Raw genomic sequence first — 15,798 nt, forward strand, 5'->3', positions numbered from 1 at the left:
GGAAGTCACAGCCAAAGGCAGAAAATCTAGGAACTGAGAGAGCTAAGCTTAAATAACAATGCTCTCTGAAGCTCCACTGACTCCCAGATAAGACAGAACAAACCTTCAAGCTGGATAAGAGTAACAATAACTGTTCTAGCAATCACACCTGCCATTTACCCAGTGCCTTCTAATACACAAAATGCTTTAAATGCCCCATCTCTTTTCACTGTGGGATAAATATTATTGTTATTCTCTCCACAGCACACTCTGGAGACTGAGGGTCAGGACACAGCTAAGCACCTGCCCAGGGCCACAGAGACAGCAGGCAGCAGAGCCAGAATTTGAAGCTGGGTCTCTGGTTCCAAAGCCTTGCTCCTATAGCAAGGTTCCCTCCTGCAGTAGTAGATACAGCTGAGAGGCTTCCACAGATGTTGCAGAGCTACATGTCCTTCTGCTGGGGGCCAAGGGACCAGGGAGGAGCTGGGGTTTGCCCCAGGGAGCACCAAGACTAAGACAGGCAGTGAACTGGCTTCCTGGATCATCTGGCTGGGTCATTAGGTTTCCAGCACCTTGAGTGGGGCCCATGTTAGCCTTCTTGGATTCAGCAGCACGGAGGGACAGGGGTGATCTCTGAGCCTGAAGGCTGGGGGTGTCCTGGCAGTCACAGAGCAGGGGGAGAGGCCCTGCAGCCTTACAGCTAGTGGAACAGGCCTGCTGCATTTGAAGTCCTCCAGGATTGAAGCTTGCCTTCACCAGGGCCAGCCCAGGGCAATGACATCACACCCACCTTTTCCTTGTGGGGTCAATGCTGTGGGTGGGAGGGGAAGGAGAGATGGGGACAAATAGCAATGGGGCTGACATTGATGCAGCAGGGCTGTCTGCTGATGTGGCAGGGGAGGGAGGCTGGCCTGGACCAGGAGGAAACGCCAGTTAGCTCTGGCAGGGGGAAGTGAAGTCTTTGGGAATCTTCCTGAGACTTCCAGATGGGAGCTGAGAGAGGAGGGGTAGGGCAGGAGACAGGCTCTAGAGGACAGTGGGTGGGTGGGGACCCTTGCAGGGTGGGTGGCTCGTTCATGTTGCTGGGCATGAAACTAAACAGCAAGAATGGCTCCTCTTTCTCTTTGGACAGTGCAAATTGGAATTAAAGCCTTACCAACCCAGAAGGGCCTGAACCAGCCCCTGGCCCAGTCATCTTACTGGGACCCAGAGGTTCAGTGACTAGCCAAGGTCACCTGGCTGCCTGAGGCAGGGCCACAGCTCCGAGAGTGGTGTCCCTGCCCAGGGCCCAGGTTCCCTGGAGGCTCAGCCAGGAGGCCAGGCATGACTTGCTGACATTTCCAGTGTGTGTTCCTAGCCAGCCTCTGTGCTGTGTCTTCATGAATCATTTCATTTGACTCTCACAACAATCCTCCAAGGTAGGCACCTAACAGGTTGTCTCCCACAGCTCACAGAAGAGGAAACTGAGGCCCAGTGTCTCGTCCAGGGTCCACCGCGGCAGAGCTGGGCTTGTCCACAGGCCGAAGGGGTGGTGGGCAGCCAGGTGAGACCCTGAAGGCCAATGATGAAAATACCCACTCCTGCCATCTGTAAGACTTACCTATTTACACCACATCACTGCACTGGGTCTCCCGACAGTCCAGCACTGTGGGCTGGGCAGGTACTACTTTCCCGTTTCATAGGAAGAAAGCCAAGTCCCAGAGAAGAAGTGACCAGTTCACAGTAAGACAGGATTGCAGGGACTCCCTGGATGGCTTGTGGCCCTGCCCAAGATGCTGCCAGTCTCCCAAGGATGGGCTGGGAAGAGGGGGCAGAGAGATGAGAGAGGAGGAGGCCTTTTGGCCACCTCCAGCCAGTCCTGTCTGTCTGGAGCTGAGAGGTGGAGCTCTAGCCACCAGCTCAACAAACCACAAGCTGGTCCTGGGGCCCCACACCTGCCCAGTCAGGACTCTTCAGGGCCTCTCCTTCTTTCTTGGCTTCCTCCAACTGGGGAAGAAGCTTGTCTTGTCTGAAGTCCATCTTCTGCCCATTTCTGCCATGCCCCACCCCCTGCAGGAGGGAGAGAAGGCCTTGGAGCTCAGGGGCGCTGCCACCCTTCCTCAGCACACTTCACCTCTTCCACTGCCCAGAGGACATGGAGCTAATAAATATAGGGACATATGCCCCATGCTGCAGGAGGCCAGGCTGGCTCCTCGCACATCCTAGGTACAACCTCTGCCAGCTGTTTCCCAAATACCTGCCACCGTCACAAGGATGGAACAGGCAAAGGGGTGTGGACAGTTGGATATAGGCCTTTCCCACTATCAGAACAGCATCCCAATGGGCACACGGCGGGGAGTATCAATCTGGGAAGAAGAGAAATAGCCAAGCCTCTTGTGCTTCAAAGGAGCAGGACCCCACTTCCCTGCACATCACACACGCCCCTCACTGCACTCCAGCCACAGGGCCTTTGCACATGCTGTTCTCTCCTCCAGGGTTTTTTTGTTTTGTTTTTGAGATAGGGTCTCACTCTGTTGTCCAGGCTGGAGTGCAGTGGATCATGGCTCACTGGAGTGCAGTGGATCATGACTCACTGAAGTCTCAACCTCCTGGGCTCAGGTGATCCTCTCAACTAAGCCTCCACAGTAGCTGGAACTAAAGGTGTATGCCACCATACCTGGCTAATTTTTTTTTTTTTCTTTTTGTGCAGAGTTGGGGTTTTGCCATGTTGCCCAGGCTGGTCTTGAACTCCTAGGCACAAGTGATCCACTTGCCTTGGTCTCCCAAAGTGTTGGGATTCCAGGCATGAGCCACTGTTCCCAGCCTCTTTTCTCCAATGTTATTCCCTATCTGCCTTCACCAGTTAATGCTTACTCAAATGCCACTTCCTTAGGGAAGCCTTCCTGAACCCCAGGCAAAGTCAGGTACCCTGTTGGAGGTTCTCGTAGCTCCCTGATCTCTCCATCACAGCAAGTAATACTTAATGTAAAGATTCATTTTGTACTTAGTCCAGCTTTCCTGTAAGACTGTAAACTTTATTATATTTGTTTATTTATTTATTTTTGAGACAGAGTCTCACTCTGTCGCCCAGGCTGGAGTGCAGTGGTGCAATCTCGGCTCACTGCAAGCTCCGCCTCCCAGGTTCATGCCATTCTCCTGCCTCAGCCTCCCGAGTAGCTGGGACTACAGGCGCCAGCCACCACACCAGGCTAATTTTTTTTTTTTTTTTTTTTTTGTATTTTTAGTAGAGACAGAGTTTCACCATGTTAGCCAGGATGGTCTCGATCTCCTGACCTCGTGATCTGCCTGCCTCGGCCTCCCAAAGTGCAGGGATTACAGGTGTGAGCCACCGCGCCCGGCCGACTGTGAACTTTATAAGACTCACATCACCATGTGTCCTCAGGGCCATGTGCCTAGCACATAGCAGGTATTCAACAAACATTTATTGAATGAATGAATGAATAAATGATTAGATTACTCTTGCACCTCTTGTACTGCCCAGTAGTACTCACAAACCCTGCCAGGCCCCAGACACTGGCCAGGCTGCAGGGCTGCCCCAAGCCTAGCAGGGTCCCAGGATAAGACACTCCCTGGTCTTCTCATCTGACTTCTATTGCCAGCTCAGGAGGCAGGACTGGAAGGTGTGAATCACAGAGCAGCCTGCGATATGAGAGAGAACAAACCACACAACCTAGAGTATGGGGAGCCACCAGCATCATCCATGCATCAGCACAGGCACATACATGTACACACACGTGTGCACATATGTATGCATATAGTGTGCGCACATACCCAAATGCATGTAGTTGTAACATGCATGTGCACAGGCACACATGCGCACACACGTGTATATTACATACACATACCCCTGAGTATACACAGCAGCAAACACATGTACATGCACAGGCACAAAAAACGCCTGCCTACACACACCCCCATACACATCCCACAAGCATACCTCACATGCCTGCCCACATATACACACATGCATCCCCGCACATCCTTCCTCTGTGTGATCACCCTTCAGAGCACATTCATCCTGAACCCTCCCTCCTTCCAGGGAGCCTTTCCTAATGGAGACGGCTCTGGGCTGCCTTGGTATTCCTGCTTCCCTGAGCAAAGTGCTCGAGTATCTCTGAAGCGGTTTCTCCATCAATGAAAACACACACAGCTCTGTCCCCGGAGCAGCTTAGGGCTCAGAGATGTGAAAATTCACCTGGTGGTGCCACAGGCCCTAAAAGTCTTGAGTGTCACGGAAGAACACACTGCCTAGAGCGACCCTGGGACCTGTCCCCGCGGGTACCGCAGACAGCACTTTCCAGCTCCTCTCTTTACCCTCAGCTCTGAAGGTTGCTGAAAGGGCTAGGCTCGGTGGTCCCACATAGAACCTTCTGGATGGGCGGCCTCGTGGTTAAGAGCCTGTGGCTTGGGAAATGGAGTCGCTGTGTGAATCCAGTTTAGTCACTTACTAGCCCTGGGGCCCTGAGCAAGTTACTTAACTCCCCGAGCCTCATCTGTTTCCTCATCTGTAAAGTGAGAGTAACAGCACCTACTTAACAGGTTAGAGATACAGTTGGCCCTTGAACAGCACGTGTTTGAACTGTGTGGGTTCATTTACATGCAACATTTTTTTCAACCAAATTCAGATGGCAAATACAGTATTCCAGATATGCAAAATACCTGTATACATACAGAAGGTGGGCTTTTTGTACGTGTGGGTTCTGCCAGCACAGACTGTGTGCATGGGGGTGTCCCCACTCTTTTCCTGCAACCAGTGGAAGCTCATTTTGCTGTAACTGGGGGCCGTAAGGTCCAGGGAGCTGGGAGGTGAGAAAGTCTGGCCCTTCTACCCCTGCCAGGACACCTAGGCTGGTGGTGACAGCCCTTCCTATTCCAGCTTCCTCAAGTCATGTTAAATGACCACCTTCCCCCAGGACAGGTGACTAGTCACTGAAGCAGGGCCACACCAGGATGGGAGCTGGTGACGCTCTGCTCCTGCCTTCAGTGCAAATTAAAACATTTCCTTTTCTTCATAATTTTTTTTCCTGACACAACTGCCCATGAAACATTTTAATGACATCCCAGAAAAGGTCAGGGGGAAGGAATTTCACAGTCCCTGAGCAGGCAGCCATAACTTCAGCCCCTCTTATAGCAGAGGAGTGGAGAGATTGGGCTGACCCGGGTCTGAGCAGAGAGCTGCCGGGTGAGGGAGGCCAAGAGCAGGGCAGGGCAGTGTGGAGGTTGTGGCCAGGAAATACCTCAGGGAGACTGGGAGAGGAAGGGGGTTGGGTGGGTCACCCAGGATGCTTTTATATCCCCTTTACAGGAACAGAATTCCAGTTTAGTCACTACTAGCTCTGGGGCCCATTTTGCAGATGAGAAAATGAAGGCACTAAGAGTGGCATGGATAGGCCAGCACGTGGGGTCCCCACTGTCCCCCTGCAGGGCCTGAACTCCTTTAGGCATACAGTCCCGCTGTGAGAGCTGTTACCTGATGGAATGGGCCCTCACCCTTCATGGTTTCATAAACCCTGGGGCTGGGAGCTTGAGAAGGTGGTGGGTGAGGCTTGGATGAAGGAAGCCAGGAACCCAGGGAGGCTGGCCGGATCTGCTCGTTCCAAGCGACTCACAGAGGAGGCTGAGCTCAGGCCCAGCAGCTGCCCCAGTTCTAGATAAAAACCTGGCATGAGGGGCTCGGCTCACATTCACCAAAGCCTGCTCCCCAGTGCCAGCCCCAAACTGGACTAGGCCTGACACAGCTGTCCTTGGCACCACCGACTGAGGGATGCCCCTTCTCACATTTCATATCTCCTCCCTGCTCCATAGGTTTTCCCCATCCCTTTCCAAGGACCATGGGAACTTGGGACTACAAAGTGAGGAAACTCTGTTCCAAGCAAGAACGCCAGGGAGGAATTCCCTGACACCCACTGAGCCTGGATCTGACACTAGAATTCTTTGCCGCATGGTCCTAGAGCTGCAGGGCACAGAGCCTCCCCTCCACTCCCTGAGGCCTCCAAGGCACAGGCTGTTGGCTGCCCTTTACCCAGTCCTTCGAAGGTGGGTGGTAGGTAAAGACACACACTTTGGGTCCAGAAGGCCAGAGCCTCTGGCACTTGCTCTCTGGCTGGGCACTGAGAGGCTGGAGGAGGGTCCAGGGGGCCTCAAGCACCTGGTGATTTATTGTAGGGAGCACCTTCGTGAAAGCTGGAGGAATCATGAGCTAGAGACGTGGGGGTTGGAGGAAACAGCTGCTGCAGAATTATTGTTTTCGTCTGACAGCCTGACTAGCTAAACATCTGTTTGAAATATTAATAACTGTCAGATGGGAAGGGCCTGGGGGCTCAGTGCAGTTTCACACCATCTGTCTGTAGAGTAAACACACTTCAGAGCGGGGTCTTGGTATCACAGGCAGTGTCTCTGCTTGGAGTGGGGAAGGAGCAAGAAATGGAAGCAAGGACTCTGGGGGCCCCAGGTGTGCAGGGAGGAGAAAGCAGTGAGTTAAACTCCATGACATCTATTGAGCACCAACTATGGGCAAGACTCTGAGCTTGTGTGGCACACATCTACCACTTGGATCTGCTTAGCATTCAATCCCTTGTCTTAGAATAGAAGCCCCTCCCCCATTCTCAGCCAGTGTGATTCAGGCGGGGCTGACCCCAACCCCTGGGTCCACTAGGGGGAGTGTGATCCCTCCCCCGCATACCAGAATCACGATTGGTTCCAGGATGGCCCAACCAACTGGGCTGATGAGAATCTGCTGGAATTACTGCAAAAGAATTTTTCCCACTAGGGTTGATAAATTGGTAAGAAGTCAGCCTAGATGTGCTGGTGCCCCTCTTTGCCAATACAAAAAAGCAGAACCTAGTGTTGAAGACCGAGCCCTGCTCAACTGAGTGCCTGGATGCAGCCACGCCTGAAATCACTTACACTTTTTATTTTATTTTTTATTTTTATTTTTGAGACAGAGTCTTGCTATGTCGCCCAGTCTGGAGTGCAGTGATGCAATCTCGACTCACTGCAACCTCCACCTCCTGGGTTCAAGCGATTCTCCTGCCTCAGCCTCCCTAGTAGCTGGGACTACAGGCACATGCCACCACACCTGGCTAATTTTTGTATTTTTAGTAGAGACGGGGTTTTGTCGTGTTGGCCAGGCTGGTCTCAAACTCCTGACCTCAAGTAATCCGCCCACCTTGGCTTCCCAAAGTGCTGGCATTACAAGCGTGAGCCACCGCGCCTGGCCTGAAATCACTTGTACTTTTGAGTTACGTGAGCCGATCCTTTTTTGCTTGAACTACTTAAGGGTTTCTGTCCCTTGCAAACAAGAGTACTGACAGATACAGATGACACTGGGAGGGCCCCTTGTCAAAGGACAAGTCCAGCCATGGGCAGCTAGGGATGCCCAGGCATCCCCCTGGAGCCTGTCCCTCTCTGGTGCCTATGCTCACATGGAGAGGGTCGCCCTTCTCAGAGATGGCCGGCACCTTCCCGCCCACTGGAGGGGGCTTCCAGGGCTCCTGGCCCACCCTCACTGAGTCTCTCTTGGGGAAAGATAGAAAATCAGTGTCCTCAGTCCAGTCTCGTCTCCCCCCAGGTTGGCTCATTTTCCATATCGCCGCCTAGACCAAGGGAGCCCCACCCTGAAGAGTCCAGAAACTTTATTTAATACGCCAACAAACACAGCTCAGGGATTTGGGGGCGCCTCCTTCCCTGATTGCCCAGGTCCCTTGGACAAAATCCCTCTGGATGCCTTACCGCAGTCGGCCCCGGAGAGCTCAGTAGCCCTGTGGGAGAGCGGGGACTCACCAAGACTGTCAGCACAGAGGTCCCCACGGTGACGTTCTCGTACAGGCTGATGTTGTACAGTGGCTGGCTGAAGATGGGCCGGTTGTCATTTTCATTGATGAGAGTGATCTTCACCTTGGCATAGCCCACATGGTCAGGCACACTCTCATTGGCAAAGAGCTGGGTGTGCAGAACAGGGGCCCAGGTAAGCTCCCACATGTCCCCTCCCAGAGTCCTTGTCCCTATAAGTCCTATCCATGCCTTTGCCGGCCCCAGCCCAGATCACCTGTTAGAGTCTCTGCCCATCCCAGCTGTGTGCTACTGCGAACCCATCTGTCATTGCTCTAGGGATGGCCGCTGATTCTGCTAGGGCAGGAGGAGCTAGCAGGGGCTGATCTGGCAGGATATGGGCTACAGAAGCTCCTGATGGGAGTCTGGTAAAATTCCACTTAATTCCTGGACATATCCTTGTCCTTCTTGGAAAAGGGAGGCTCAGCCCAGCCCCTGCCATCTCTTGGAGGGCTTATCCGAGTCAGATCCAAGGGAAGATGGGCAGCAGTGGAAGGTGGGATCTAAGGCAATCTTCTACCTTACCCTTGCCTCCCCTGAAATCCACCCCCACCCTACTCCAAAATGCCAGTGAGTGTGGCCTTACATCGAAGTCGTAGCGGTCCACGGTCTCGTAGTCCAGTGGGATGGCCACCCGAATACGAATGTCCGCCTTCCCTTGGACGGAGGTCGGGGAGATGATGAAGTGGTGGGAGTTGTTCCCCACCAGATACACCTCAAACATGCTGTTCAGGCCCTGCATCAAGAGTGCAGAAGAAGCCATCAGGAAGGGCACAGTGGCCGAAGCCCAGACCCAGATGGAGAAGCAGAGGCCCCTGGAGAGTGAGCCCGGAGCTGCTGTGGTTGGGGCGGTGGATGAGGTGCTGGGACAGAGCAGGGCTTTCCCAGCGCAGTTCCGAGACTCCATGACCTGCCCATGTCTAGGCCCTCTGGAAACCTCCTCTGGCTCTCTTTGCCTTCCTTGTGCTGTCGGATGCCCACAGTGTCCCCTCCAGGTGGTTTGGTTCACTTTCCATCTCCTGCTCCCTTTCTCTGCCCTAGTGACCCCAGCTGCGGAGGGACCGGCCAGCTGCACGACCGAGCAGCGAGAAAGAAGAAGGAGGAGGAGAGAGGATTCGAGGGGAGTGGAGGGAAGAGAAGCGGTTAAGCGGCCACAACAGGCTAGGGCAGGAGAGGACACAAGGGACGCAGATGCTGTTCTTCCCCTCCTCCTCTGGAACGTGTCCATCAGGGAGAACACTGGTTTGCTGACATGTGAAATGGGAATAACCCAGAGACTGAGTGGCAACGTGAACTGCCAGGGACCCCACACTGTGGCCAGTTGCAGGGGGGCCCTGGATCCCAGGCTGAGCCCAGGGTGGCTACCCCTATCACATGTTCTCCCGTGTCCTGGAGGTCCAAGCCCGTCGTTTCAGGGATGTGGGTGCCTCACTCAAGTTCAGGTGTTTCTGATTATTCTAACCAGGGCTGTGGCTCACAGAGCCCCTCAGATGCCACCTGACTCTCCTCACTCAAAGCATGTGACGTGACTGAAGTCTCCAGGTCAGCAGGAGGACACATGGCTGAAGGCGGGAGATTCAGCTTACTGACTCCCCTGAGGTCTGGCCTGCTCAGAAGGTGATTCTACTTCCTCTTCCTGCCTGCACTGGGGCAAGGGGATCACCTGCATCCCCAAACTCCCCTCCAACTGGGCAGGTAGCCTGTGATGTGTAAGAGCCTCCTCCTGACCCCTCTTGTAGGTGCCTAGTAGGTCATTGACCTTGGCTGTCAGTCCAGAGGCAGAAGCTCTGGCTTATGCATAGCCCACCCCTAGCCCAGTGGCCAACTCAGCACATCTGCACATGGGCCCTTTTCTCTTGAACCAGTGGCTGGCAAGGGAAGCCTACCCTCACTTCTTGGTTGCTTAGGGGACGTTGTGGGACTCCTCTCGGAAACCTGTTCCTGGTGAGAGGGGGCTGCCAGGTCACCCTGGCCCCAAAGACTCTCCATGGTCCAAGGGGATATTCCCTGAAAGGCTGGTTCCCATCCCGCTCAGGGCAGAGGGGGAATGATCAGGAAATGATACGCCCAGTGAAGCCTGAGAGTTCACAAGATTCATGGGCCCCTGGGGCTGCCCCCGAGATGCTCAAATGCACTTGTGGAGTGAATGCATGCTAATGTTTACCCATCAGTCTCCTGGGTTTTTCCCATTTTAGCAAACCGGCAAATGCCCTTGCTGCATTTAGACTTTTCTAAGAGGCTGGAGACAGGCCTGTGCCCTGTTCCTGGCACAGAGGTTTGGATGGAGAGGTGGAAGCTGAGCTCCCTGAACCCTCTCTTGCCAATTCTGGGGTCCAGGCAAGCCGCGGGGCTCCAGGGCCTCAGCCCAAAGCGGCTCCCCAGGGGATGTGGGGGCAAGGCTCCTCTGGGCCTGTCGAGCTGTGGAGGTTGCAGCGCTCCCTGTTGTGGAATGCGTCCCGTCAGATGGAAGGGACCAATTAAATGCCCGAAGGGGCACTAATAGCTGAAGCCAGCAGGGTGTGACAGCTTTGAACAGGTGACACCAACTCCTCTCCTTCCCCTGAACCTTCAATCCCTCAACCACAAGAGCTGGGGGCCTGAGAGGGTGGGGGAGGGCGGAGCTGTGCCCTTTTCAAAGCCCCCTCCCCACTGTGCCCACCATGAGCCCTCCCCAAGCCCAACCCCTGCCCTTCCGAGGCTCACTTACCAAATTCTGTCAGTGGGAGTCGGTCAGTCAAAGGATATGGAGACAGACAGAGGGAGCCGGAGAGGTATGGAGAGGAGGAAGAAACCAGAGAGAAAAGGCGGTGAGACCCTGGGTCATGGGAGGGGAGGGACCCCGGGACCACACCCTAGAGGAGCGACTGTCCCCGGCCTCTGATGGGCTATAGCTTCTGGGGTCTGGAGGAGGCGTATTGTGTGAGTGTGCACACGCGTGTGCTGGGGAGTAGAGAAGAGGGACAAGCGTGGGACCCAGAAGGAAGAGGCTCAAGGGCACGAAGGGTGATGAGGTGAGAGGAGGGGGCAAGGGCTCCTGTCTCCCTGATCTCTGCCCACTCTCATCCAGAAGGCCTCAGTGTAGGCTGGGATGGGAGGGGCCATCCCTATATCCTACATCCCCGGAGCCTGGATAAAATCCCTGCAGGAAACAGCCCCAAACACTGCCATGTTTTGATTTTCCTAACATAAAAAATGTCAGAGACATGATGAGCAGAGGCATGGCAAATTTTCCAGATGTTAAAAGTGTAAGAGGCACACATGCCTCTCCCATTCCCCGCAAGCCCAGGTACCGATGAACCTCCCAGGGCAGCCACCACACCCCATTCCTGGGTCTCTTTCCCCAGGAAATCCATGCCTATATGAGCATTATGGGTACATGCCACCCTGCTGTGACACTAACAGCATGCTATGCACATTGCTCTGTGTTCAATATTTTCACTTAGAACTACATCTTGGTGATTGGTCCATAACTGTGCATATAGATGATGATGCAAATGAGGACGCTAATAACATAGCACCTACTCTTGGTCAGGCACTATTCTAAACACTTCGTAAGTACCAAGTATTTGCTTAGTTTTCCTTAATGGCTGCAGAGCACTTGCATCACTGGGTTACAGTTCCCTCTGTGATTATTCTGGAATGTCGGCAGCCCCTTGAGGCTGTAGACCATGCCTCAGGCGGTGAAGATTCCGCAGCAGACCATGACACACAGTGGGTGCTCAGGAAGTGACTGGGCTCCAGCAGCTCTTCCTTGTGTGTTACTGCTGCTCCTCCCATGGGCCCCTCCAGTGGAATTGAGTTCACAGAGGTTGACTGAGCAGCCCATGGTTGCATAGGGAGCTGGTGGCAGAGTGGGGGATAAGAAGCTGGGTCCAGGCCGGGCGTGGTGGCCCACACCTGTAATCCCAGCATGTTGGGAAGCGGAGGTGGGTGGATGACTTGAGATCAGGAGTTCAAGACCAGCCTGGCCAACATGGTGAAACCCCATCTCTACAAAAATACAAAAAAATTAGCCAGGCATGGTGGCACACGCCTGTAATCCCAGTTACTCGGGAGGCTGAGACAGGAGAATCGCTTGAACCCAGGAGGTGGAGGTTGGAGTGAGCTGAGATCATGCCATTGCACTCCAGCCTGGGCGACAGAGTGAGACTTCATCTCAAAAAAAAAAAAAAAAAAAAAAAAAAAGAAGAAAAAAAAAAAAAAAAAGAAAAAAAAGAAAAAGAGAAAAAGAGGCAAAGAGGCTGGGCCAGCTCCTGGGCCAGTGGACCTTCCCACAACCCCACGCTGCTGTCCCAGCCAAGGAAGTAGAGCTCAGGTCTGATGCGGGCATTCCCCAGTGGCGGCTGAGTCTACAGTGTGAAATGTACTGGCCATGCAGTCAGCAATGTTAGTTACCAGAGCAAAGTGAAATGTACCATCTGAGCACTCCAGGGCCCAGTCTAAGGGGAGGACAAGCAGGGGAGGTTGCCCCAAGAAGGGGAGTTCTGAGCTGTTGTTAGGAACGAAGGAAGGTATTATTATTACTATTATTATTTAGATGGAATCTTGCTCTGTTGCCCAGGCCGGAGTGCAGTGGTGCGATCTCGGTTCACTGCAACCTCCACTTCCCAGGTTCAAGCAATTCTCACACCTCAACCTCCTGAGTAGCTGAGACTACAGGTGCATGCCACAATGCCCGGCTTATTTTTGTGTGTGTATATACATATATATTGTTTCTTTGGTAGAGACGGGGTTTCACCTGTTGGCCAGGCTGGTCTCAAACTCCTGACCTCAAATGATCCGCCTACCTTGGCCTCCCAAAGTGCTGGGATTACAGGCATGAGGCACTGTGTCTGGTGGGAAGGTATTATTTTTGGACTCTTTTGGACTGGCAGAAAAGGGATTCCGGGTGGAGAAAGTAGCTTTAAATACAGAGTTCTTGATCTTTACAAGTCTCAGAATCACCTGCAGATTGCTCTCCCACTCTCCTTCCTCCCCCGGGAATTCCTGATTCTGTAGGCCTGGGTTGGGGCCTGTGACTTTGCATTTCTAACCAGGTTCCAGGCGATGCTGATGCTGATCTGAAGCCACCCTTTGAGGAGCACTGTCCTAAGTAAAGGCATGGAGTGTGGAGAAGAATCATCAGTGACTTATTATTTGCAGAGAGTCTATGTCAAGAAGCTTGGAGTCCCAGGCAGATGCCCACCCGAGGATGGCATGATTTCCATGAGCAAGAAGGAGCCACTCTAAGCTCTGCAGCAGGTGAGAGGGAGGTGACCTTGCAGCCACATGCAGGTCATACTGGTGCTGCCCTCCTCACCCTAGATGCACATTAGAATCACCAGTGGAGTTCTGAAAAGAAATGCAGATGCCCAGAGCCAGTGTGTCATCATCTCTGGGGGCCGGGAAAAGCTACATTTTTCCGACGCTCCCCAGGGAACCACATTGCGCAGCCAGGGCTGGGAAGACATCACTGGGGCAGGGAGAGTAGCTCTGAGGCACTTATAGGAGTTGAGAAAGAGGTGAGCAGTTGGAGAGGCATAGAGGGGTAGTTCTCCACCGGCCACATATCAAAATTACCTGGGGAGCTTTAAAATACCCCCTGCCTATGCTGCACCCTAGACCATGGAGACCAGATTGGGGGAGGGGGTGGAAGCACAGGCATCTGCATTCTGTAAAGCTCTCCAATTATTCATTCCAAAGTGTATCCAAGGATGAGAACTACAAGGGTAAAACAGTGGTTCTCCAAGTGTGGTCCTGGGATGGACCACAGCATCAGCATCACCTGGAGCTTGTTAGAAATACAAAATTGGGGCCATGCCCAGATCTTCTAAGTCAGAAACTCTGGGGATTGGGCCCAGCACCATTTTCTTTTCTTTTGTTTCTTTTCTCTTCCTTCCTTCCTTCCTTCCTTCCTTCCTTCCTTCCTTCCTTCCTTCCTTCCTTCCTTCCTTCCTTCCTTCCTTCCTTCCCTCCCTCCCTCCCTCCCTCCCTCTCTCCTTCCTTCCTTCCCTCTGTCTCTCTTTCTTTCTTTCTTTCTTTTTTTTTTTCAGACAGAGTCTTGCTCGGTCGCCCAGGCTGGAGTGCAGTGGCGTGATCTCGGCTCACTGCAACCTCCGCCTCCTGGGTCTCAGTCCAAGCTATTCTCCTGCCTCAGTCTCCTGAGTAGCTGGGATTACAGGCGCGTGCCACCACGCCCGGGTAATTTTTGTATTTTTAGTAGAGACAGGGTTTCACCATGTTGGTCAGGCTGGTGTCGAATTCCTGACCTCGTGATCTGCCCGCCTCAGCCTCCCAAAGTGCTGGGATTACAGGCAGGAGCCACCGCACCCAGACCAGGCCCAGCACTGTTTTAACAAGCCCCTCAGGCATTCTGATGCTCACTAATGTCTGAGAACCATTGTGATAGAGTGATGCTGGGAAGAAGCAAGACTGAACTGAAGAGAACTGGCCTGTAAGGTACGGTGGATGAGCAGAGAAGGCTTAGGAAGAACCATGTGTCGGCTGAGGCGGCACCAATCGTGTGCAGGCTGAGGTCAACAGTGAGGGACTGAAAAGATGGTGTGAGCTCAGTGATGTCTGAGCTTAAAAATGCCTGGAAGATGGTGTGAGCTCAGTGTAGCTTCTGGTTAACTACCTGGTGAGGCAGGAGCACCCAGAGGGGACAAGCCCTCGGGAAAGCTTCCTGACCCCTTTAGGAGAATTCTTGGGGTCTCAATAAATGAGACTTGCTCTCCTTCTCCTTGATCTGCTGCCACAGGCTGGAAAATCTCACTCAGGCCAGACACTGCAGTGGTCAGGACACATGTCCTGAGACCCTCAGGATCACCTACTGACCAAGTCCTCTAAAATGCTCAGCCTGTTCCTTCCAGAACTTTACCAGCTGGCCAATGCCTGCTTGGTCTGGATTTGTGACTGTGAGCCCTCAGGATGGGTGTGTGTGAGAGAGATATTCCAGTTTGCTAAGCTGATGCAAAACCCGTACTGATCGCAGTCCTGTGCTTCTGAGCCGTTTATGACAACAGCTTCCATTTGCAAAGCCCAGCTACCATAGAGGCGTCACACACCTTAACCAGAATCCACACAATGGCTCATAGACAGCGTCAGTCCACTCCTTTTCTTGGAGAAAGAAACTGGGGCCAGAAAAGGTAAGTGTTCCAGCCACACAGCAGCCAAGGAAGGCTTGGAACTCAAGTTTGCCCCAACCGCCCCTCGCAGTCAGAGCTCTTAACCACCCAGCTCTCCTGGCCCTCCCACTACAGAACACTGCTCCAAGTGCGATGCCAGGAGCTGGCATAGTGAACCCCTCCCTGTGCCACACGTGGCAGAAGGACGCCCACAAGCACCTCAGCTCAGGTCAGGGCACGAAGCCCAGACTAGAGGAGGGCATACCCACCTCCCTGCTCCTGCTAGGCCTTCTCCATGCCCTTGTCTCACAGGGGGCTAGGGTACTGCCTTCATGGGGTGGAGGTGTGGAGGATGCTGGAGGGGCTCTTGGAGCTGCAAAGGGGCGATTTTGTTGGAAGGGAGATAAAGAAAAACATCAAAAGGAGCCCTAGTGTGTGTGGAGAGGAGCCTGTGGATTAAATTATCCTCCAGCTGAGAGAGGTGATGAGAAGGCTGATAGCGCCCACTGCGGGTCCGGGAGCTGAGCCACCACAGGCTGGGGAGCTGGCAGCTGCCCGCGGGGAGGCCGAGGCGACAGCTTAGCTTTATTTCTTTCTTGGGAGGGGAAGGACACATGAAATCTCTCCTGGCTCCCTGCCGGTTCCTCTCCATGTGGCTCCTGCACTTTGCTCCTGAGGCTGCAGCCTTTCTACCCACACGAGGGCAGCGCCTTATCAGCGGCTGCCAGGAGCGCTGCCCCCCAACTTCTCTAGGCCTTGCCCTCCCTGCCTCCCACTCTTGGAGGTGGGGGATAGCTTCGAGAAGGGTCAGAGGAGCCACTGCTCCCTCCAGGTCTCTCTACGGCTCCCAGAGCCGGCCGACCTGAGTCTGTCCCAGGGGACC

General features: G+C 53.7%; 2 protein-coding genes across 4 annotated transcripts in view; one reads left to right on the forward strand and one right to left on the reverse strand.

Moving 5' to 3' along the window:
• The window catches only part of PCBD1 (pterin-4 alpha-carbinolamine dehydratase 1), a 1,172,580-nt gene that overhangs the window by 378,339 nt on the left and 778,443 nt on the right, over window positions 1-15,798 (forward strand). The window lies entirely within an intron of this gene.
• LOC126962500 (cadherin-23-like) overlaps window positions 1-15,798 on the reverse strand; it is a 340,014-nt gene that overhangs the window by 79,603 nt on the left and 244,613 nt on the right. Inside the window, 2 exon segments of the mRNA XM_050803593.1 lie at window positions 7,762-7,920; window positions 8,396-8,545. Of these exon segments, the coding sequence (XP_050659550.1) occupies window positions 7,762-7,920; window positions 8,396-8,545 (309 nt within the window).

This window comes from Macaca thibetana, chromosome 9, assembly GCF_024542745.1.
Source record: "Macaca thibetana thibetana isolate TM-01 chromosome 9, ASM2454274v1, whole genome shotgun sequence".
In the NCBI taxonomy this organism is placed as follows: domain Eukaryota; kingdom Metazoa; phylum Chordata; class Mammalia; order Primates; family Cercopithecidae; genus Macaca; species Macaca thibetana.